Genomic DNA, 25,024 nt, shown 5'->3' with positions numbered 1-25,024 from the left:
CCTAGGGTTAAGGTCGACGGCCACCTGAAATCTATCAATAGGATCATTTTTCAATGTTATGCACATCAATTCCTTAGTATAGTTTGATGATTTTAATTCCAGTTAAGATATTCTTTCTTTTAGGCTTTCAGATTTATTTTTAAGTTGTTATTGCTTTATCTCGAGATATCTGATTTGTAAAGACAATCAAACTTTTTGGATTCACATTAATCTTTAATACAAATCAGGTGTTTTCTTAAACTCTAAACCTCAATTCATTTATCATTTTCTATCTTTACATCAATTCCATATTGTTTATGAAAACCATGAGGAACTAATCCATTTATGGGAGATTAGCGAGTGGAGGTATGATTTGTTAGCTACTTCATAAGATTACTCAATAGATCAACTCTTTGGGAAAGGAAGAACCTAAACCCTAGGAAGTCATTAAGGCGGGAATGCACCCTGTAAATACTAAATAAATAATTAAAATATTGACAGACTGGTCAGAATCGTGGACCCAAATCTACTACTTCTGACTCTACTGAAAACGGGCTATTACACAAATATACACTAATTATCCATTTATTTTCTAAAATACAAAAGTTTGTGAAATCATCTTGACTTATTGAATCAGTGAACTTGGATATATGATGGATATTATTACATAATTTTAACTTGGTATGATGGAACTTTTTACCAAATGGAAAATATTAATATCATTACTATTAACAAAAATAATACTAAATTCTGCTTCTTATTGAAATTTGGCTATTTGTTTAAATACAAGCCATAGCAAGGGAAAATAAAATAAAATAAAATTGAAGGCTAGTTATTTCCACCCGGCAACGAGGTAGACGACAGCCTACTTCTAGCAGTACTCTGAGGATATGTTGCCCGCATGAATAAGTTGGGAAAGAATGAATTAATTAGGTACTGTTGGAGGAGGAAGCAACCATTTGGTACCTTCAACATAGTCAACAACCAAGAATGGTTGAGCTTCCGTATCGGATAGTTGTTTGACGAATTTCTCTCGTGTAGCGGGAGTCGCACATTTCCCTGTGCATTTGTATTCTCTGTAGTACACAGAGCTGCGTGCCAAACCTTTCTCACATTATCTATCTTAATAAATTTATCAATATGTTGGGAAATTTAGTTTACTTCTAGGCATGTAATGTTGTAAGGTTGAGTATTATCTTACTCGGCTCGTTCAGGTTGGCGATTACTAGACCATCCACCAGGATGGACGATTTTATCCATTTCAGTATAAGAATAAACAACTCTCGGACTGCTCTTCCAAGCCCTTCCCAAATTTACGTCTTTCGTTGTTCCGATAATCCTTCCATGCACGAATGAATAACCCGTATCCTCCGATGAACTTTCTCTCGCTTGTGCTGTAATTACTGCCATCTCCGGATCTCCTTCTGGATCTCCTTTCACAATTATTTCTGGGTATAATACATCATATCAAACGCGTTGATAAAATTAATACCAGATATAAAGATGTCCCGCTTCCGAAAATGAAATCAATAGTGCCACGAATATGGCAATCCTTAAAGAAATGGTTGCCCTTGTCATCACACAAAGTGTCTTGGAAGCCGATGATCTTGCAGTTATAGAAAGCCGACACATCATCAGGAGACTCTCAAAGCAACCGCTTGTGCTCCTACCATTTTCCGTCTGCCTAGGAGCAGTGTTCTATACGAATAACATGCCACCATAAAAAACAAACACTTTTATATTTAATTCAATAAAGGACGGATCATGGATTAAGGTAGAAACAAGAAAAACCTATGAACATCAAAATAGAAGCAAAGCACCATGAACTCACCTTGGATTTTCTTCCCGAAGTGACTGAACATTCAAGAGCTCTTTTCCTCTCCTTTCTCTTCTATTTTCGGCTACCATGAACAAGGATGGACAAACTTTTCCCTTCCATCATTTTGTTATTTTTAGTCTTTATTTTATGACATAAAATGACACATATCAATTTGTACCATAACTTCATGTCTTAAATTATTATTATCTAATGCACATGTTGCTTCCCACCAACATCATGGCCGGCTACTACACATAAAATGGGGAGTTTGACATGCAAATCCTCCCATTTTACACTACAAATTATTTGCCCACTACAATTTTGTCTATAGTATTTTCAGAAATTTTTACATAGGTCCTATTTCATAATTTTACTCTCAAATGACAAAATCAAAGCATGAAATTTTCACACATGCACTTTCACATATAATAAACACAGAGTATAACATTTATTTATTTCTGTGACTCGGTTTTGTGATCCTGAAACCACTTTCCGACTAGGGCCAAACTAGGGCTGTCACATTGGCGATTACTAGACCATCCACCAGGATGGACGATTTCATCCATTTCAGTATAAGAATAAACAACTCTCGGACTGCTCTTCCAAGCCTTTCCCAAAAATACGTCCTTCACTGTTCTGGTAATCCTCCCATGCACGAATGAATAACTTTGTATCCTCCGATGAAATTTCTCTCGCTTGTCTGTAATTATCGCATCTCCGGATCTCATTCGGATCTCCTTCCACAAATATTTACGAGTTCGCATCCCAATTTTCTTGTCAAATATATATATGGGGTATAATACATCATATCTCACGCGTTGATAAAATTAATACCAGATATAAAGATGTCCCGCTTAGAAAATGAAATCAACGATTACCACGAATATGGCAATCCTTAAAGAAATGGTTGCCCCTGTCATCACACAAAGTGTCCTAGAAGCCGATGATCTTGTAGTTACAGAAAGCCGACTTGTCGCCGGAGACTCTCAAAGCAACCGCTTGTGCTCCTACCATTTTCCCGTCTGGCCTAGGAGCAGTGTTTTATACGAATAACATGCCATCATAAAAAACAAACACTTTTATATTTAATTCAATACAGGACGGATCATGGATTTCTAAACTCTACATTAACTTACCACTATATTGAGATTAGCACCCACAAAGTAACTACTCTCAGTAATAAGAGTGGCACTATCTACGGTTCCATATTGCTTGGCGATGCCGTCAAATGTCAAATTTGGCGTGTTTTTAGGATCTCCAACCAATGTAATGAAAGGCTTATTTCTTTCAATTCTAATTTTCTCTTTGTAAGATCCAGGCCCGATGGATATAATCACACGTTTGGCATTCCCTGATGGAACGCTCTCGATGGCTTTGGTTATGGTATCGAATTCTCCACCCCCACCTTGCATCACCTTTATGATTCTAGGTTCTGTCTCCATCTGAACCAATTCAGGGTCTAAGGTTTTACTCATTTCCTTCACTGGCTTGATAATGCCGTTAAACCATGCGTCTACTTGGGATTTATCTGTGGGTATTGGTTGAGACACAACAATCGGAGAAATGAGGATAATGCTTACACAAATTACTAAAGCATAAACTTCATTGCCCTCGATTCTTTTTCCATCCATTTCCTTCTTCTTTTTTCCTGTTAATAGAAAGAGTAATAAGTTTATTTTCTTCATTTATTGATTATTGAGGTTGTCTTTGAATTCTAGGTGGCTCCAATTTATAAGATAAATTGGTGATAAAAAATATTAAAAAAAAGTGAGCCTTGGAGGATTCCTCGCATTGCCACTCATTTGCGTAGTTTCAGATTGAGCATTTCGCGGTTGATCGCCATTAATGAGCATAACTTGGATATAATTGTTGCAAAATACACAAAATTCAGACGTGAGACATGCATGACCATTGAATAGTAATCCTAAGTGCAAAACCTAAACCGGGTGAATTTAATGTAACGAATGGAAATATTTTATGTTGTTGCCTTTATTTGTTGCCCGTTAGTACTTAATTGTTTATTTTAAATTTATTAAAAATTAATATATGGTTTATATAAATAAAGAAAATTTTGATTCTAAATGGAAATTTCCAATTAAGTTTTATCTTTCCTTTTCTTTCATTTATGAAAGGTGGAAAAATTTTATTGATAGAATCTACTGAAATACAATACAGAACATATAATATCTATACAATACTAGGATTCTATAAAATTACCCTACGAAATTTTGTAGGGCAATTTCAAACAAGTTGTAATTATATAAAACATAGGAATAAATCTTAAAGTATATTATAGGAACACGTTTAAATGAAGTAAGTATTTATATTACTAAAAGAGAATCAAATAGTAATTAACAAAGTTAATATTTATATTACTTCTATACTTTGTGTTTGCGTCTTTAGCTACAATTTTGGCCCAAAATTCCATTATTAACTCGGTTCATCTTATATAACAACATAACATTTTTTAGCTATGAAATACAATAAAATGTATTAAAAAAACTAAGTTAACTACTTAAACTATAAAAACATATATTATTACAAGATGGCTTGGTTTAGCTATTAAAAAAAGCTAAAATTATGTGAAAAGGGCTAAAAATAACATTATAAATCATGGATTCAAACTTGAAGTCATGTACCTGATCTACCGTAATTCGGTGTAGCAGATTAAACTAATTTATGCACATTAAGAGCTTGAAAGCAAGCATTTTAATTAGAATTTAATTATGTTTTTGCAAGATCTCTTAAATTTTATATAATGTACAAATCGAGCCTATTATTGATCTTAGTGGCTGAATGAGGCCAAAGGGGATGCTAATGAACTGTGTAAGGGTGCAAGAGACCATTAGAAGGCGTAATAAATAGATGCTGGTCACTATGTCACAACACGGAATGATCAATGTCGCAACTTAGGGAGCAGAATAACGAAATCACGAAACTGACTTCGTTGTTGTGACACAACATAAGGGTGTCGCGACATACCCCTAAAGATATCCTAAGAGGAGTGAATTGAATGCTTCATCACGACACAGGTCCTGATGTATCACGACTGGACATAAAGTAACATGACTGAGGGGGCGTTTTGGTCTACATAATTAAACTTATAGCATAGGAACATCAATTAACCTATGGTTAAGGTCGACGACCACCTGAAACCTATCAATAGGATCATTTTTCACATGTTATGGACATCAATTCCCTAGTATTGTTTGATGATTTTAATTCCAGTTAAGATATTCTTTCTTTTAGGCTTTCAGATTTATTTTTAGGTTGTTATTGCTTTATCTCGAGAGATCTAATTTGTAAAGACAATCAAACTTTGTGGATTCATATTAATCTTTAATACAAATCAGGCGTTTTCTTAAACTCTACACCTCAATTCATTTATCATTTTCTATATTTACATCAATTCCATATTGTTTATGAAAACCATAAGGAACTAATCCCTTTATGGGGGATTAGCGAGTGGAGGTACAGATTTTTTAACTATTTTATAGGGTTACTCAATAGATCAACTCTTTGGGAAAGGAAGAACCTAAACCCAAAGAAGTCATTAAGGCAGGAATGAACCCTATAAATACTAAATAAATAATTAAAATACTGGCTGACTGGTCAGAATCGTGGACCCAAATCTACTACTTCTAACTCTACTGAAAACGGGCTATTACACAAAAATACACTAATTATCCATTTATTTTCTAAAAAAAAAATGTTTGTGAAATCATCTTGACTTATTGAATCAGTGAACTTGGATATATGATGGATATTATTACATAATTTTAACATGATATAATGGAACTTTTTACAAAATGGCAAATATCAATAGCATTACTATTAACAAAAATAATACTAAATTCTGCTTCTTATTGACATTTGGCTATTTGTTTAAATACAAGCCATTGAAAGGGAAAATAAAATAAAATAAAATTGAAGGCTAGTTATTTCCATCCGGCAACGAGGTAGACGAGAGCCTACTTTTAGCAGTACTCTGAGGATATGTTGCTCGCATGAATAAGTTGGGAAAGAATGAATTAATTAGGTACTGTTGGAGGAGGAAGCAACCATTTGGTACCTTCAACATAGTCAACAACCAAGAATGGTTGAGCTTCAGCATCTGATAGTTGTTTGATGAATTTCTTTCGTTTAGAGGGAGTCGCACCTTTCCCCATGCATTTGTATTCTCCGTAATACACAGTGCTGCGTGCCAAACCATTCTCACATTATCCATCTTAAAAAATTTATCAATATGTTGGGAAAGTTAGTTTACTTCTAGGCATGTAATATTGTAAGGTTGAGTATTAGCTCACTCGGCTCGTTCAAGTTGGCGATTACTAGACCATCCACCAGGATGGACGATTTCATCCATTTCAGTATAAGAATAAACAACTCTCGGACTGCTCTTCCAAGCCTTTCCCAAAAATACGTCCTTCATTGTTCCGGTAATCCTCCCATGCACGAATAAATAACTCGTATCCTCCGATGAAATTTCTCTCGCTTGTGCTGTAATTACTGCATCTCCGGATCTCATTCCGGATCTCCTTCCACAAATATTTCTGAGTTCTGCATCCCAATTTTCTTGTCAAATATATATATGGGGGTATAATACATCATATCTCACGCGTTGATAAAATTAATACCAGATATAAAGATGTCCCGCTTCCGAAAATGAAATCAACAGTGCCACGAATATGGCAATCCTTAAAGAAATGGTTGCCCCTGTCATCACACAAAGTGTCCTGGAAGCCGATGATCTTGCAGTTATAGAAAGCCGACCTGTCGCCGGAGACTCTCAAAGCAACCGCTTGTGCTCCTACCATTTTCCCGTCTGGCCTAGGAGCAGTGTTCTATACGAATAACATGCCACCATAAAAACAAACACTTTTATATTTAATTCAATAAAGGACGAATCATGGATGTCTAAATCAACATGAACAATTAATTTTCATGCAAACGTGATAAACAACAAATCATGTAAACAACAAATAGCTAGTGAGATAGCATTAGCATGTTAAAACAATAAATACAAAAAAAATATAAAGTGAATAAACAAATCATGAACATAAAAAAAAAAAAAAAGAAACAAATAAAAATAAAAAAGTAAAAAATATATTAGAGCAATGTATAAATAATAAAGGAGAGTTTTAGAAATAATTAATATATGTAATACATTACATAATATAATAATTCAAGGTCAAATCAACATATTGAATAGGAACAAAATTTTATACTTTTTTAAAAAATATTATATCTTGTCCTCGAAATAATGATATATAAATGTAATTTCTAGTAATAATTTTTAAAAATTTAATTATACATAATAAATAGTTAATAATAAAATGACAGAAAATAAAATAATAAGTAATAAAAATGATATAATATAATAATTTCCATATATAAATATAGTAAGATAAATAATATATAAAGTGAAATGTATATATAATATAAAAAAACATATATAATATAAAATAATATACATTATTTATATATAACTAATGTTTATAAAAAAATAATACATATAGTATTTGAAAATAAATAAAATATATAAAAAAGGGACTAAGATCGAATTTTTTTAAAAAAAAACTAGGGCTAATTACAAATAAATAAAAATTTGGGTTTAATTGAAATGCGCATTAGAAATGAGGGACTCATTAGGAAATTATCCCTAATCCCCAAAAACGATATCGTTCTCGGCATAGGTCTTACAATGGCTATTAGGACCAAATTGAAACAAATATAAAATATTAGGGCCGAATTAAAATAAAAATAAAATGAAATTGTAAAGATTAAAAATGTGGAAGGACAATTGGGTAATTAGCCCATTTACTAAAAACACACGGATCCTTCCCGGGTTACGGGTCACCGTGCGGATCTTCCATTTGAACGGTGCCGTTTTAGTACTTATTTACTAAGTAAAAACGACACCGTTTTTGTAACCCTATATAAGTCATATTTCAGCCAAAAAAATCATTTCTTAAAGTTAAAATAAAAAAAACTAGAACCCTCTGCAAGGGAGGGAGAAGAAAAAAAAAACCCCTGAGGTCCAGCCTCTGGCCTTCATCGCTCACGCACTGTATGCGCCACCGCACACGACGATTTGAAGGAGAAAAGCCTCGATTTTCCAAGCGCACCCCAGGTAATCTCTTTTCTCTTCTAAATACTAATGTTTTTTAAGAAAAGATTCATCCACGTATAACAACAAGAAGTAAATCAAAAAAAAAAGTAACTGAATCACCTTTTTCACAATGAAACTGTTCGTCTCCCTTGTGTATATGTGTATATCTGTTCTATACTGTAAAATCTGTGTTCTTTTTATTGAATCTGTGTGTATATTCAAAAAACCATAGTGTTTACATTGTTTCCCTTCGGGCTTTTATAGCCTTATACAATATATTTACAGATTTCAATTTTATTTTCTTGCCATATTTATTTCGTCTCTGTTGTTTCTTTCCCTTTTTGTAGGTAACAGCGAGAAATCTGGGGGTAAATGAGCCGATTACAGCGTGAGATAGAGCCGGAGTCACGGCGCTGATGGAGAGCTACTAAAACGGCGCGAGACGAAGAAGCACAACGATTGGGTGTTTGCGGCAGGAAGCTTCTGGAAACCCTAGGGTTTCCAGATTCGATTTAGGCACTGGGCCTTGCTAGTTTGGGCCTGGTTTGGGTATTTGGGGCTGTTGGGTTTTAGGTGTTTGGGCTAAAGGTGTAACCAGGTATAGGTTTTCTGGTTTAGATCAGTTGGTCTACAAGTGTAACCAAGTTTAGGCTACCGGGCTTTTATGCCTGTTTATTTGTAATTTGGACATTTCAACAAGGACATTTATTTATTTACAAGTTTTGTTTATTTCATTGCACGGGCCCGGGAAAATTTGGGCTATTACAGCTGCCCCTCTTTACTTATTACTGTGTAACAGGAGTAGAGCAAAGATTATAAAAGGACCAAATTTGCTTGGCCTGGCCAATGTCTCGAAATCTTGATCCTCATCTTCCTCAAAGGTATTCTGATAGCTTCATACTTGCTTCACTGTAACTCAAGAATGTCAAATCTGCTATCTTCAACCTACTTCCGGTTAGTATAAAGACGCCAAGTCGAAATTTTCGATCTACTCTCTGACAATACAGAAACGCCAAATTTGTTATCTTCGATCTGCTCTCTGACAACATAGAGATGCCAAATCTGCTATCTTCGATCTGCTCTCTGACAATATAGAGACGCCAAATCTGCTATCTTCGATCTGCTCTTTGACAATACAGAGACACCAAATCTGCTATCTTCGATCCGTCTCTGACAATACAGAGATGCCAAATCTGTTATCTTCGATCTGCTCTCTGACAATACAGAGACGCCAAATCTACTATCTTCGATCTGCTCTCTGACAATACAGAGACGCCAAATCTGCTATCTTTGATCGGCTCTCTAACAATACATGGATGCCAAATCTGTTATCTTCGATCCGCTCTCTGACAATACAGAGACGCCAAACCTGCTATCTTCGATCTGTTCTTTGACAATACAGAAATGCCAAATCTGCTATCTTCGATCTGCTCTCTGACAATACAGAGACGCCAGATGTCACCAGTGATCTACATTATCCCCTAAGGAACATAACCTGTAGAATGCGTATTTGCTCATGCCTAATGCCTAGGGTGCCTTGATCGAAATGAGTCAAATGCCCCTAAATAAACATATCATGATGCAAAATGTTATGAAAATGATTCCTATTTCGGACGTCCCTACTCATTCATCCATCAAAGTTCCACTTTTTCGGAGTATTAATCGTACCCTGTTCATATGCTTTTAAATCAAATTAGTCCTATTATACCATTCTTTAAATGTTACGATCTGCTGGGGATGATCCTCTCCCAGGATTGAATCGTTTGAATTGTCCAATCATCCTTTGGACTGAAAAATAAATTTCCTCGAGTACCTCCAACCTTTACTCATGGGAATTCTTCAAACAATTGTTCTATTTTAGTTTCTCGTATTATCTAAAGATTTCCAGAGTAATATGCAAAACATCATTTGTAAAAATATTTAGTTCATCAATCCTTATTTCAATGCAACATACTTTATGAATAAGGGAATACAAATAATCTGATCTTGAAAATAGTTAGATAAATCCTCAGGATACAACAGGAAACATATCTTTGAGAAGAAAAAGAATCCAAAGATAGTAATCAGAACAAAAATTTGATGTCCAACATATCATAGCTTGGGCTTATGTGTACCAATTCCTTGAAGACTGTTTTGAGTTTAACATGTGTTTAGAAGATCCAGAGTACTTTGTTGATGCCCCGGTATGTAACACACTCTATTTCTCGTCAAATCCAATATAGCAAAGTCACCGCATGTTTCTCAAATATTTGAGCAGCCCTTTCGGGTTTTCAACTCAAAACCCCTTTGGTCTCAAGGCGCTTTTTGCGGGTTTTCACCTTGGCCTCTCCATTTCTTTTTTCCTTTTCTTTTTTTTAGAAGTCTCAAAGCACCCTTTGTGGGTTTTCACCTTGTCTTCCCTTCTCTTTAGACAAAGTACTTCTTGACTGAGTTTGAATTCACTGGATTGGGTAAACTTTTCCCATCCATTTCTGTCAAAATCAGTGCACCACCAGAGAAAGCCTTCTTCACAACATATGGCCCTTCCCAATTTGGCATCCATTTTCCTCTAAAGTCCTTTTGTGATATGGTGATGAATTATGATGTTTAATCTTGAATTGGCTGCAGACTTCCGCGATCATGCTGTTGTTCAAGTTCAATGTATTGTCTGATATTATCCTCTCAGGCATTCCATACTGAAAAATGATCTCCTTTTTCAAGAATCACCCTACTGCTGACTTGGTGACACTAGCATAAGAAGCCGCCTCTACCCATTTCGTAAAGTAGTCAATGACCACAAAAATGAAACGATGCCCATTCGAAGCTATTGGCGATATTGGCCCAATGACATCCATGCCCCACATGGAAAAGGGCCATGGAGAAGTCATAACATGTAAGGGTGAAGGTGGTACATGGATCTTGTCTCCATATATCTGGCATTTATGACATTTTTTAGCATAACTAATTCAATCTCCTTCCATAGTAGACCAATAGTATCCAAACCTCATGATTTGTCTTGCCATCGTAAAGCCATTAGCATGTGTACCATAAACTCTATCATGTACTTCTTCCAGGATTTGTTTAGCCTCTACAGTGTCAACGCATCTCAAAAGTACCTGATCTATCCTTCTTTTATAAAGGATATCCCCATCTAGTACATACTCACAAGCTAACCTTCTCAAAATTCTTTTGTCATTCTCAGTTGCCTATTTAGGATATTCACGATTTCTCACATACCGTAGTATATCTTGATACCAAGGATGGTCATCCTTTTCCTTTTCTTCGATATTACAGCAATGAGCCAGAACATCAGAAATGCTCATCAGAATTGGTCTCACATCCTCTTATTTATTTGCTTTTATCATGGAAGCCAATGTTGCCAAAGCGTCCACCATCTGATTTTCGTCCCGTAGGAGATAATTGAAGGTGATTTTATCAAACTCCTTAAGTAACTCTAAGACTACCTTTTGATAATTAATAAATTTAGGGTCCCTTGTCTCCCATTCACCCCTAAGTTGGTATATTACCAATGCAGAGTCTCCATATACTTCCAAGGTTCTGATTTTTCACTCTTTGGCTGCTCGAATCCCCATAATACATGCTTCATATTCGGCCATGTTGTTCGTATAGTCAAAATCCAATTTACATTTAAACGGATAATGGTCACCATTTGGGGATACCAAGACTGCCCCAATTCCATTTCCTACTGCATTAGACGCGCCGTCAAAGTTCAGATTCCAAGGATATTCTTCAACGATTGCCACATACATCAACTCCTTGTTAGGGAAATCAAAGCTCAATGGCTCATAATCTTCTAGAGCCCTGCTAGCCAGAAATTCTGCTATCGCGCTTCCTTTTATAGCCTTTTGACTCACGTAGACTATGTCAAATTCTGAAAGCAATATTTGCCACCTTGCCATTCTTCCATTTAGTGCAGTTGACTCCATCATGTATTTTAATGGATCAAGTTTTGAAATTAGCCAAGTCGTATGATATAACATATATTCCCTTAACCTTCGAGTCGTCCAGATTAAAGTACAACACAATTTCTCAATTGGTGAATATCTCATCTCACACTCTGTGAATTTCTTGCTAAAGTAGTATATTACCTTCTCTTTTCTTCCTGACATGTCATGTTGGCCAAGCACACATCCCATAGAATTACTAAACACTGATAAGTACAGAATTAGTGGTCTATCTGGACTAGGCGGAGATAACACTGGAGCGTTTAACAAGTATTGCTTAACTTTATCAAAAGCATTCTGGCATTCCTTATCCCAAGCACTTTGGTTGTGTTTTCTAAGGAGGCGAAATATAGGATCACATTTCTCAATTAATTGTGAAATAAACCGAGCAATATAATTCAATCTTCCAAGAAAACCCCAACTTCCTTCTGAGTACGTGGTGGAGGCAATTCTCGTATAGCTCTAACCTTGTCTGAGTCAACTTTTATTCCCTTTTCGCTGACCACAAAGCCTAGTAACTTCCCCGACCTAGCTCCGAAGATGCACTTTGCCGGATTAAGCTTCAACTAAAATTTCCTTAATCTCAGGAACAACTTCCTCAAAACTTCAACATGTTCCTTCTCTGTTCGAGATTTAGAAATCATGTCATCAACATACACCTCAATTTCTTTGTGCATCATATCATGGAATAAAGTCACCATAGCCCTTTGGTATGTTGCCCTTACATTCTTCAACCCAAAGGGCATTACCTTGTAACAGAAGATGCCCTACAATATTATGAAGGTGGTTTTATCCATGTCTTCAGGATACATCTTTATCTGATTGTACCCCGAGAAACCATCCATAAAGTAGAACGACGAATATCCCGCTGTATTGTCTACCAAAGTGTCGATGTGCGGTAAAGGAAAGTTGTCCTTTGGGCTGGCTTTTTTCAGATCTCTGTAATCAACACACATTCGTACCTTCCCATCCTTCTTAGGGACAGGCACAATGTTGGCCACCCATTCTGAATACTTAACCTCTTGTAGGAATCCAGCATCAAACTGCTTTTTGACTTCATCTTTTATTTTCAGCACAATATCAGGCCTCATCCTTCGCAATTTTTGTTGGACTGGCTTGCAATCTTGTCTTATGGGGAGATGGTTTACCACAATATCAGTATTTAAACCCGACATATCCTTATATGACCATGCAAAGATATCTTTGAATTCCCGTAATAGCTCAACAAGACCTTGTCTCGTTTCCTTAGCAATATGTATGTCAATTTTCACCTCCTTCCCTTCTTCCAAGGCTACATTCTCTATTGCCTCTTTCTCACAGGGTAGGATTTGTTTCTCCTCTTGTTTCACCATTCTCAATAGATCTGGAGATATATCACAATCCCTGTCATCTTCAAAATCCTAAAGTTCTTCTAAACACATGTCTTGCTCAAAAAGAGAATCTAAGATTCGTAGTATCAGTGCTCACGGCATTGATATCTAGGGGCCTGCGGGGTACGAAAGAATGTATAAAGAATGAATGAATATTTTATGAATGAAATGGAAAATATTTGAAAGAATTTAAGTGTCAAAAGAATATCGAATGGTATAAAAGAATATTTATTTAAATCCATAACAAAAGTTGCATTTTATTGAAATGTAAATATCTGAACATAAGCCTATTTTACAAATGAAATCTTACTACTCCTAGGCTTTAGACCAATAAAAGTGTTCTGAAAATTACTCTGAAGAATCTTTAAAAACTACAGGAAGTTCTTCTGCAACCCAATTGTTTAAAGAGCTTCCCGGTTCATAAGGGCGAATACCCTCAAGGTTTCCTCGTTCAGACTCTTCATCGTACACAGCATTGATGTGATAACCTCCTTTTTCGAGCAATCCTTTCTCAGGGTGAATCATCCCTCCTGATATAAAGGTTTGAGATATATGGGGGAATGTCATCAGTTCCCACTCTACCTCTCTTCCATCTAAACGCGCCCTTCTTCTCTCTTGGCGCTTCTCTATTTCTTTCCTCCTCTACTTGTAATCTGGCCTAAAACCCAAACCAAAAAGGTCTCTCTTCTCCTTTAGTTCAGGACCTTGAATCCCCCCTTGGAGATATCTTCCCAATCATTTTCCTAGCAAGGCTCCCTTCTCCACTGTCATCTGTAGACCCATTCTTGTGGTTCTGGATATCCTGGGCATCGGCACCTCATTCCCCTCTGAGATGAAAGTTGCATTGACGAATTCTAATAAACAAAAAGAGCATTCAATGGCCTCCTCATTTGCTCCTACATAGGGTGTGTCGCTGGTAACTATTGCTAAAATGTCCTCCTCTGCATTTATGGTGATCAACCGTCCATCAGCTACTAACTTCAACTTCTGGTGCAGAGATGAGGGCACCGCTCCTGCCGAATGTATCCAAGGCCTCCCCAACAGGCAATTGTAAGAGGGCTTGATGTCCATCACTAAAAAGTCCACTTCATACGTGTTTGGCCCAATCATCAAAGGAATATCAATTCTTCCCATGACTTTTCTCTCCGTGCCATCAAATGCTCTCACTACATTATGGTATATTTTCATGTGGGAACTGTCAATGGGTAATCTGCTCAATGTGGACAACGACATGACATTTAAGGCTGACCCATTATCAATAAGCACACTCGGCTATGTATATCCTTTGCAACGAGTAGTAATGTGCAAAGCCTTAGCTGATCCCATGCCTCTAGATGGAATTTCATCATCGTTGAAATAAATAAAATTATCAGCACTTATGTTACTAAGCAATCGATCCAACTTGTTGACGGATATATCATTAATAACATAAGTCTCGTTGAGCACCTTCATTAACGCCTCACAATGTACCTCTGAACTCAGAAGCAAAGCCAGTACTGATATACGAGCTAGTTGTTTGCACAATTGCTCAACTACGCTGTACTCACTGTGTTTCAAGAATTTTAAAAATTCTCTGGCTTCTTCTTCCTTCACTGGCTCATTAACCAGTATTTCAGTCCTCTTTCCTTTGTCAAAAGCTTTTGCTTTTACGGGCTCAACTCTGATGCCTTCTGCATCATAACGCTTCCCACTTCGTGTATAAGAACCCTCATCTCGAACTTCCTTAGAGGCACTAGCTATATCCTCCTATTTCAGCATTGTCACGTTGCAGTTATAATTCCAAGGTACCCTCTTGTTATCCTTATAAAAAAGGGGACATGTTTATAAATAATGACTTTCGGTACCATTGGTATTTCAACTTCATTATTTCTTGGTAAAGAAATAATGATCCTTGGCCAGCTTTGATTCTTCGGTCTATCTTCTAATGTACATATATGTCCCTTGTATGAGCCAGCTTCATAAAATTCCAGTTCCTTGTTATCCATAAGGCTTTGTACCAAGGCCTTAAACTCGTCACACTCCTAAATCTCGTGCCCTTCTTCAGCATGGAACTCGTAGTAGTTCATCACTCATTTATTCCTTTCTTTAGAGATTATCATCTCTCTTTTCACCATTTCTTCCCAAATTATTTTCATCGGCGTTCTCACTTCGGCCACACCCTCTTTAATCCTTCCCATACCAGTATCCCCAACTGCATTTACCCTTTGATCACCATGATTTGGCAACGGGTTCTCTGTACTAGGGGTGTCGTCAAATTTTACGACCCCCATCTTGATTAATCTTTCCACTGCCTTTTTAAAACCAATGCAATTTTCAATTGAATGCCCCGATATCCCCGCATAGTACTCACATTTCGCGTTTGCATCATACCATTTAGGATATGGGGGTTGTAACAGTTTCAAATGAAAATGAACTATTGCATGCGCATTGAATAAACTTTGATAAAGCTCCCGATACGTCACTGGGATAGGCGTAAATGAGACCTTTTCAGAATTCTATCTCGAACCAGATCCCTGCTTTTGAGAATCTTGTTGCCCAACTGTAGTTACTCTGGGCTGACTAACTGTAACCGCTTTTGAATTATAAATACTCCTATTATTCACCTCATTATCTTTCCTTCTTGAGGCCGTTCTTTTAGTAGTTTCCCCCTCTATCTTACCACCTCTTATGGCGTTCTCAATCATTTCTCCCGCCATAACTATATTAGCAAAACTCTTGGTGGTACTTCCAATCATGTGAGTAATGAACGGGGCTTTCAAAGTGTTGATAAACAACATGGTAGTTTCTTTCTCTAAGAGCAGTGGTTGAACTTGCATGGCAACCTCTCTCCACCTCTGTGCATATTGCCTAAAGCTCTCATTAGGCTTCTTTTCCATATTTTGCAAAGTGATTCTATCAGGAGTCATGTCAGTCATATGATTATATTACCGCATAAAGGCTTGCGCTAAGTCTCTCCAAGAACCAATCCTTGAGCGACTCAGTTGATTATACCACCTAGTCGCTGCCCCAACCAAACTATCTTGAAAGCAATGGATCAATAATTGATCATTGTTTACATAGCCAGTCCGTCTGCAGAACATCGTGATATGGGCTTCTGGGCAAGTGGTCCCATTGTACTTCTCGAATATCGGCATTTTGAACTTATGGGGAAGAACCAAATCTGGGACTAAACTCAAGTCCTTAGCATCAACTCCCTGATGATTATCAGCATTTTCTAGTACCTTAAATTTCTCCTTTAACCATCTACAACGTTCCTCTAATTGCCTTGATGATTCGAGTCTCATCTCTTCCCTCTCAGCTACATCTAGATCAGGGATAACTGGATTGGCAGGGTTATCTCCAGGGTTGAATCCCAAACCAGTTTGAAAGTTCATGGGAATTCCAGCATCAACTTGTCCCTATTGAGGCCTTATTGTGACGGTCAGCCCTCGGGGATATGCCTCAGGTTGAGTCTACATATAAGGTGGAGTAAAACCAGGAGGATGACCCTCGTTATCCTCTTCAGTGGTAGTCATAGGGGCCTTTCCTTTATCCGTTATCCCCCTCAACAACTGAGCTATCTCAGCCATCATATTCCTTTGAGCCTCCAACATTTGATCCTTCATCTCTTGTTGGATTTTTGCCAATTGCTCCTGCAACTGCTCTTGTATTTCTTTCTGAATCTACTCAAATCTTTGATCCATACTCTTTGACTTAGCGCGTGTTCCATAAAGATGTGTTGCTTTCAGATTTTCTTTCTCTTACTCGCTCTTTCTCCCTAATAATTTTAACTAATTAGGGTCTTTCTATAAACTTGAATGTATATGATGCGATGAGATGCAAATGCATGAATGCTAAAAGATGTCGATTCTGATTCAGTTCCTTTCAGAAAATGTTATTTAAGAGACAAAAATCTTTATACAAAATGGATTACAAATACGCCTTCACCCTCAGGCCCGGAGTTTTAATCCTATCTAACAACGAAGTTAACTCTAAACCTCTATCTGTCACTAACTCATACTTTGTACTTAATACATTAGCTTGTGCTGCTAGGTATTGTAAATGATCAGCAACCTCTCGAATCTGGACTATAGCTTCTCCCATGAGATAATCCCTATCCCCAACTTGATCCTGAAGATGGTGAAGTTCTCCCTTCCAATGTTCTTCTCTTGCCTCGAGCTGCTCGATCCGTAGCTCACAGTCTTGTAGTGCTGCTTCCAACCCTCCAATATTATGCTTCATTTCCTCGATCTTATCCAAGCTTGCCTTTAACTCGACCGTAGAGTTACGACTTCGGTGATGATGAAGAGATCGTCCAAGCTCAGTCACCTTAGTTTTTAATCCTTAATTCTCCTTTTCTAGGGCCTGATTACGCGCCTGCATCTCTTGGAACTTCTTCTCCCAATACTCAGCTTTGGCTCTTTCTTCTTGAAGCTCTTGTTGCCACTGCTCTGAAGATTTCCCCAATCTAGCTCTCTTCAATGATAGCTGTGTCTTCTTATACTGCATTTTCAAGTCATCTCGGTCGTCCTCAATCTTCCTCTTTTCTTTTCTTACTTTTTCGATCTCAATTTTTTGAACGTCGACGTCTAAGCTTAGGTACATCTTTTCCTCCTCGAGCCTCTCTATCTTTCTTCCAAGCTCCAACCTCTTCCTTTCGAACTCTTTCTTTATGACCTCTAACTCTGATGGAATCACTCGTAAATTCTCCTCTATTGATCGAGCAGCCTCCAAACTCGGTCTAGAGATGTTATCATTGACTCTGTTTCTAAACCACCCTTTGTATTCAAAAGTTGTCATCGGTCCTTTAGTCAGAATCTTCACATAGCAAACCTTCTTCCAAGCCTTGGAGATTTCTCGCATCTTCTTCTTATAATGATCTCCTTTTGAGAAGTCGCTCTGAGCTAGCCCTTGTGTTGCTGGATAAACTACTCTGTCTTGTATTGCTTTAGGACAAGTAATGGTGCATAACCAACGACCCCCCAAATTCCAGGAAGAGGTACCCAATCAAAGTTCTCGCAATGATAAGGGATTTTGCTAGGAGTCATCCAAGGGGCTTTCCACATAACATCTTCTTCTCGGAGATTCTGAAGTATTTCTATCCACCTTTCCTTTGTAATGTCATCCCTCCTCAGTGTAGCTGTTGCTTCCTTTAGTGGAGAATAGTCTTTAAAGAACACCCAGCAAGGAACCTAATCAACCTTCCAAAAGTGACTGTGGATAACAATTGTGCACATCCAATGAATCTACCTTCACCAGCTCTCCGACATGCACTCAATGATCTAAACGTCTCGGCTAGGATTGCAGGTACAGGTGTGTTCCATTTACTAATTCGATCGAATAAATCTGCAACTGCCTCATCTATGTGCCCCATAGCTTTTGGGAAAATCATCAATCCATTCATACTTAAGGCCAAGACATCAACCTCCTTCTTCATATTTGGGTATGCCAATATTAAATCCCTCAAACTTGCCCACAGAATGCATTTGCTATCACCCTTTTGTTGGATTCGAGCTGCGGCCCACTGTTCACTCACCCTTGTAATCGTCATTAATTTCTTCACGAAAGTTGGGGGACTAGCAGCCCTAACATAAGCTTTGTTACCTTGAATTTTTGGGCAACGAAGTAAAGTCGTATACTCCTCCAAAGTAGGTACTAAGTCTACCTCTCCAGATGTAAAACAACTATAAGCAGGGTTCCAAAACTGTACCATAGCTCGAAACAGATGCTTATCCACCTTGATGTCTAGCAAATAGGGAAGATCTCCATAATTCTGATAGAAAAGCTACTTAGCCTCGTCATCCCATTAGGCCCAAATGTCTCTCAACTCTTGAAATTCATTCTGTGTCGAATTAATGCGAGTGAAGTCCCATAACTCCGATGTATACCCTTCGGTAATACTATCTCCTTTCTCTAACTGGGCTTTCTCTGACCAGGTACAGACAGAGGCATTGTCCTCCACTTTATCAAGATATTCGCTCCTCATTACAAAACTTTCTAATCTAGAAATCGAACCGTGAATCGACACCCTTAAATGTTGAATGTCATGCAATGATAGCAAAATAAAATAAGTTAGTATCATATATAAAAGTATAATAAACAAGTACCTATAAGGGTAATTTACTAAAGGCTATCACTATACTTCCTAGGGTAAGCACTTAAAGTTTACTATAAGCATGCGTTTTAGTTCTAAAGCAAGGGTACCTGAACCAGCAGATTCCTTGGTCCTCACCCATTATAGGCTCATATAGACCAAGTTCAGTTCAGGGGGACACATTTCCCTATGGCCATGCGGAGATGAAAATCTCACGAAGACATAGGTACAGTATCCCGGAAGCAATCCACTAGCTCATATGGAGGTGAAAACCTCACGAAAGCGTAGCTTCTCACTTCCACTTAGGGGTGCGACCACAGCGGTCATGCAAATGCAATGTACGGCAACAGGATAACAAACATATACAACACACATGCAAAAAGGATCAATTTTTAAAATTTCCAAACTTCTGACATTAAGACAAAATAATCAGTTTCTCGGCTTGACTCTCTTATTGTCCCCAGTGGAGTCGCCAAGCTATCGAAACCTCTTTTAAAATTTAGAGGGTATTTTGAAAACGGGAGTCACCACCAACTTTTTAAAGTGTGATTGGGTCACTTTGTAAACATTTTGGTCTATGAAATCATGAGAAAATGGGCTCGGGAGTCGGTTACGTACGAGGAAGGGTTAGTACCCTCGCAACGCTCAAAATTGGTATCAATTTGAATAGTTTTGTCTTAATGTCAAAAGCTTGAAAAAAATTTAGAAATAAGATCTCTTTTAAAACTGTAATAATTTGAGTTAAAGAGAATCAAGATTCCTTTGCTTCGAAAGAATATAAATATCACATCCAGCATGATTGGACACAATATTTTTAAACTTTCGTAACTAAAATCATCTTGTGATTTTCAAAACTTATTTAGAAGGATATTTTAGGCATTTAGACAAACGGGAAATCGCAACCCAACATGTTAGGGCATTACTTCCCGAATTCCTAACTACCAAAAAAACATTGCCTTATTTTTTAAATTCCTTTTGGATCGAACGAAATATAAAAGTTCTTTAAAGTGATGATACATTTAACATATTGCAAAGGATCAATATTAAATAAATTATCCTACATGACACCTACTTTAACATTCTATGCAAATATAATATTTAAAAAATGATGAATAATGGCATAAATTACACAATATACGTTATCATTTTATGCATATATGATCATAGATAACATAAATATACATGCATTATCGTTACATACAAAATACAACGTAGAGCATAATGAGTACAATGACATAAATTGCAATATATATATATATATATATATATATATAAATATATATATAACAATATTTCATGCAATTGTAGCTTAAATCAACATGAACAATTAATTTTCATGCAAACGTGATAAACAACAAATCATGTAAACAACAAATAGCTAGTGAGATAGCATTAGCATGTTAAAACAATAAATACAAAACAAATATAAAGTGAATAAACAAATCATGAACATAAAAAAACAAAAAAGAAATGAATAAAAATAAAAAGTAAAAAAATATATTAGAGCAATGTATAAATAATAGAGAGTTTTAGAAATAATTAATATATGTAAAACATTACATGATATAATAATTCAAGGTCAAATCATCATATTGAATAGGAACAAAATTTTATACTTTTTTAAAAAAATATTATATCTTGTCCTCTAAATAATGATATATAAATGTAATTTCTAGTAATAATTTTAAAAATTTTAATTATACATAATAAATAGTTAATAATAAAATGACATAAAATAAAATAATAATAATAAAATGATATAATATAATAATTTCCATATATAAATATAGTAAGATAAATAATATATAAAGTGAAATGTATATATAATATAAAAATAATATACATTATTTATATATAACTAATGTTTAAAAAAATAATACATATAAAAATTTATAAGAAACGTATATAATAATATAATATAAAAATAATATACATTATTTATATATAACTAATGTTTATAAAAAATAATACATATAGTATTTGAAAATAAATAAAATATATAAAAAGGGACAAAGATCGAATTTTTTAAAAAAACTAGGGCTAATTACAAATAAATAAAAATTTGGGTTTAATTGAAATGCGATTAGAAATGAGGACTCATCGAAATTATCCTAATCCCGAAACGACATCGTTCTCGGCGTGTCTTACAATGGCTATTAGGACCAAATTGAAACAAATATAAAAAATTAGGGCCGAATTAAAATAAAAATAAAACGAAATTGTAAAGATTAGAAATGCGGAAGGACCAATTGCATAATTAGCCCATTTACCAAAAACACGCGGATCCTTCCTGGGTTACGGGTCACCGCGCGGATCTTCCATTTGAATGGTGCCGTTTTAGTACTTATTTACTAAGTAAAAACGATACCGTTTTTGTAACCCTATATAAGTCATATTTCAGTAAAAAAAAATCATTTCTTAAAGTTAAAATAAAAAAAAAACTAGATTAAAATAAAAAAACTAGAATCCTCTGCAAGGGAGGGAGAAGGAAAAAAAAAACCCTGAGCTCCGGCCTCTGGCCTTCATCGCTCACGCGCTGTACGCGCCACCGCATACGGCAGTTGGAAGGAGAAAAGCCTCGATTTTCCAGGCGCAGCCTAGGTAATCTCTTTTCTCTTCTAAATACTGATGTTTTTTAAGAAAAGATTCATCCACGTATAACAACAAGAAGTAAATCAAAAAAAAAAAGTAACTGAATCACCTTTTTCACAATGAAACTGTTCGTCTCCCCTGTGTATATGTGTATATCTGTTCTATACTGTAAAATCTGTGTTCTTTTTATTGAATATGTGTGTATATTCAAAAAACCCTAGTGTTTACATTGTTTCCCTTCAGGCTTTTATAGCCTTACACAATATATTTATATATTTCAATTTTATTTTCTTGCCATATTTGTTTCGTCTCTGTTGTTTCTTTCCCTTTTTGCAGGTAACAACGAGAAATTCGGCGGTAAATGCGCTGATTACGACGTAAGATGGAGCTGGAGTCACAGTGCTGATGGAGAGCGACTAGAACGGCTCGAGATGAAGAGGCACGACGATTGGACGTTTGCGGCGTGAAGTTTTTGGAAACCCTAGGGTTTCCAGATTCGATTTAGGCACTGGGCCTTGCTAGTTTGGGCCTGGTTTGGGTATTTGGGGCTGTTGGGTTTTAGGTGTTTGGGCTAAAGGTGTAACCGGGTATAGGTTTTTTGGTTTAGATTAGTTGTTTTACAAGTGTAACCAAGTTTAGGCTACCAGGCTTTTAGGCCTGTTTATTTGTAATTTGGACATTTCAACAATGACATTTATTTATTTACAAGTTTTGTTTATTTCATTGCACGGGCCCGGCCAAATTTGGGTTGTTACAGCACGTTTGGCATTCCCTGATGGAACGCTCTCGATGGCTTTGGTTATGGTATCGAATTCTCCATCACCACCTTGCATCACCTTTACGATTCTAGGTTCTGTCTCCACCTGAACCAATTCAGGGTCTAAGGTTTTACCTCTTTCCTTCACTGGCTTGATAATGCCGTTAAACCATGCTTCTACTTGGGATTTACTTGGGGGTATTGGTTGAGACACAACAATCGGAGCAAAGAAGAGAATGCTTACACAAATTACTAAAGCATAAACTTCATTGCCCTCGATTCTTTTTCCATTCATTTCCTTCTTCTTTTTTCCTATTAATAGAAAGAGTAATAAGTTTATTTTCTTCATTTATTGATTATTGAGGCTGTATTTGAATTCTAGGTGGCTCCAATTTATAAGATAAATTGGTGATAAAAAAATATAAAAAAAAAATGAGCCTTGAAGGATTCCTCGCATTGCCACTCATTTGCGTAGTTGTTAGTGCAAGAATTGCTACAGTTCAGACTGAGCATTTCACGGTCGATCACCATTAATGAGTATAAATTGGATATAATTGTTGCAAAATACACGAAATTCAGACGTGAGACATGCATGACCATTGAATAGTATTCCTAAGTGCAAAACCTAAACAGGGTGAATTTAATGTAACGAATGGAAATATTTTATGTTGTCGCCTTTATTTGTTGCCCCGTTAATACTTAATTGTTTATTTTAAATTTAATACTAAATTATTTATTTATTAGGTTTACATAAATAAAGAAAATTTTGTTTCTAAATAGAAATTTCCAATTAAGTTTTATCTTTCCTTTTCTTTCATTTACGAAAGGTGGAAAAATTTTATTGATAGAATCTATGAAATACAATACAGAACATAAAATATCTATAAAATACTAAGATTCTAAATAAAAATATCAACAATTTTATAAGGCAATTTCAAACAAGTTTTGATTATATAAAACATAGGAATAAATCTTAAAGTATATTACGAGAATGATTTAAATTAAGCAAGTATTTATATTACTAAAAGAGAATGAAATAGTAATTAACAAAGTTAATATTTATATTACTTCTATACTTTGTGTTCGCGACTTTAGCAGCAATTTTGGCCCAAAATTCCATCATTAACTCCCGGTTCATCTTATATGCTCACATAACCATTTCTTAGCAACGGAATACAATTAAATCTATTAAAAAAAACTAAGTTAACCACTTAAACTGTAAAAGCATATATTATTACAAGATGGCTTGGTTTAGCTATTAAAAAAAGCTAAAATAATGTGAAAAGGGCTATAAATAACATTATAAATCATGGATTCGAACTTGAAGTCGTGTACCTGATCTATCGTAATTCGGTGTAACAGATTAAACTAATTTATGCACTTTAGGAGCTTGAAAGCAAGCATTTTAATTAGAATTTAATTATGTTTTTGCAAGATCTCCTAAATTTTATATAATGTACAAATCGAGCCTATTATTGACCTTAGTGGCCGAATGAGGCGAAAGGGGAAGCTAATAAACTGTGTAAGGGTGCATGAGACTATTAGAAGTCGTAATAAATAGATGCTAGTCACTATGTCACAACACGGAATGATCAGTGTCGTTACTTACGGAGCAGAATAAAGAAATCACGAAACTACCTTCGTTGTTGCGACACAACATAAGGGTGTCGCGACATACCCTTAAAGATATCCCAAGAGGAGTGAATTGAATGCTTCATCGCGACACAGGTCCTGATGTGTCACAACATCGCCTCGGACGTAAAGTAGCACGACCGAGCGAGCCATTTTGGCCTACATAATCAAACTTAAAGAATAGGAACGCAAATTAACCTAGGGTTAAGGTCGACGACCACCTGAAATCTATAAATAGGATCATTCTTCAAATGTTATGAGACTCTCAAAGCAACCGCTTGTGCTCCTACCATTTTCCCGTCTGGCCTAGGAGCAGTGTTCTATACGAATAACATGCCACCATAAAAACAAACACTTTTATATTTAATTCAATAAAGGACGGATCGTAGATGTCTAGACTCTACATTAACTTACCACTATATTGAGATTAGCACCCACAAAGTAACTACTCTCAGTAATAAGAGTGGCACTATCTACGGTTCCATATTGCTTGGCGGTGCCGTCAAATGTCAAATTTGGCATGTTTTTAGGATCTCCAACCAATGTAATGAAAGGCTTATTTCTTTCAATTCTAATTTTCTCTTTGTAAGATCCAGGCCCGATGGATATAATCACACGTTTGGCGTTCCCTGATGGAACGCTCTCGATGGCTTTGGTTATGGTATTGAATTCTCCACCCCCACCTTGCATCACCTTTATGATTCTAGGTTACGCTCACTTTGTACCAATTCGGGGTCCAAGGTTTT

General features: G+C 36.2%; 2 protein-coding genes and 1 long non-coding RNA gene across 3 annotated transcripts; 1 reads left to right on the top strand and 2 right to left on the bottom strand.

The window, feature by feature from the left end:
* Positions 1-1,464: 1,464 nt before the first annotated feature.
* LOC108477511 (pectinesterase 1-like) lies at positions 1,465-3,518 on the bottom strand. Its single transcript, XM_017780054.2, has 2 exons — positions 2,935-3,518; positions 1,465-1,677 (listed from the first exon to the last, which is right to left on the bottom strand). The coding sequence occupies exons 1-2, from the start codon at positions 3,481-3,483 to the stop codon at positions 1,465-1,467; spliced, it is 762 nt and encodes a 253-aa protein (XP_017635543.2). The 5' UTR covers positions 3,484-3,518.
* A 2,710-nt stretch (positions 3,519-6,228) lies between these two features.
* LOC108474907 (pectinesterase PPME1-like) lies at positions 6,229-24,987 on the bottom strand. The gene is made up of 3 exons (XM_053022648.1): positions 24,693-24,987; positions 6,436-6,642; positions 6,229-6,358 (listed from the first exon to the last, which is right to left on the bottom strand). The coding sequence occupies exons 1-3, from the start codon at positions 24,966-24,968 to the stop codon at positions 6,323-6,325; spliced, it is 519 nt and encodes a 172-aa protein (XP_052878608.1). The 5' UTR covers positions 24,969-24,987; the 3' UTR covers positions 6,229-6,322.
* On the top strand, positions 21,717-22,597 carry LOC128285240 (uncharacterized). Its single transcript, XR_008275698.1, has 2 exons — positions 21,717-21,898; positions 22,226-22,597. It is a non-coding gene; the product is annotated as an uncharacterized LOC128285240 (long non-coding RNA).
* Positions 24,988-25,024: the final 37 nt, after the last annotated feature.

This window comes from Gossypium arboreum, chromosome 12 (assembly GCF_025698485.1).
Source record: "Gossypium arboreum isolate Shixiya-1 chromosome 12, ASM2569848v2, whole genome shotgun sequence".
NCBI classification, from domain to species: Eukaryota; Viridiplantae; Streptophyta; class Magnoliopsida; order Malvales; family Malvaceae; genus Gossypium; species Gossypium arboreum.
The sequence above is the reverse complement of the archived record's forward strand: the minus strand, read 5'-3'. Positions and strand labels throughout refer to the sequence as shown.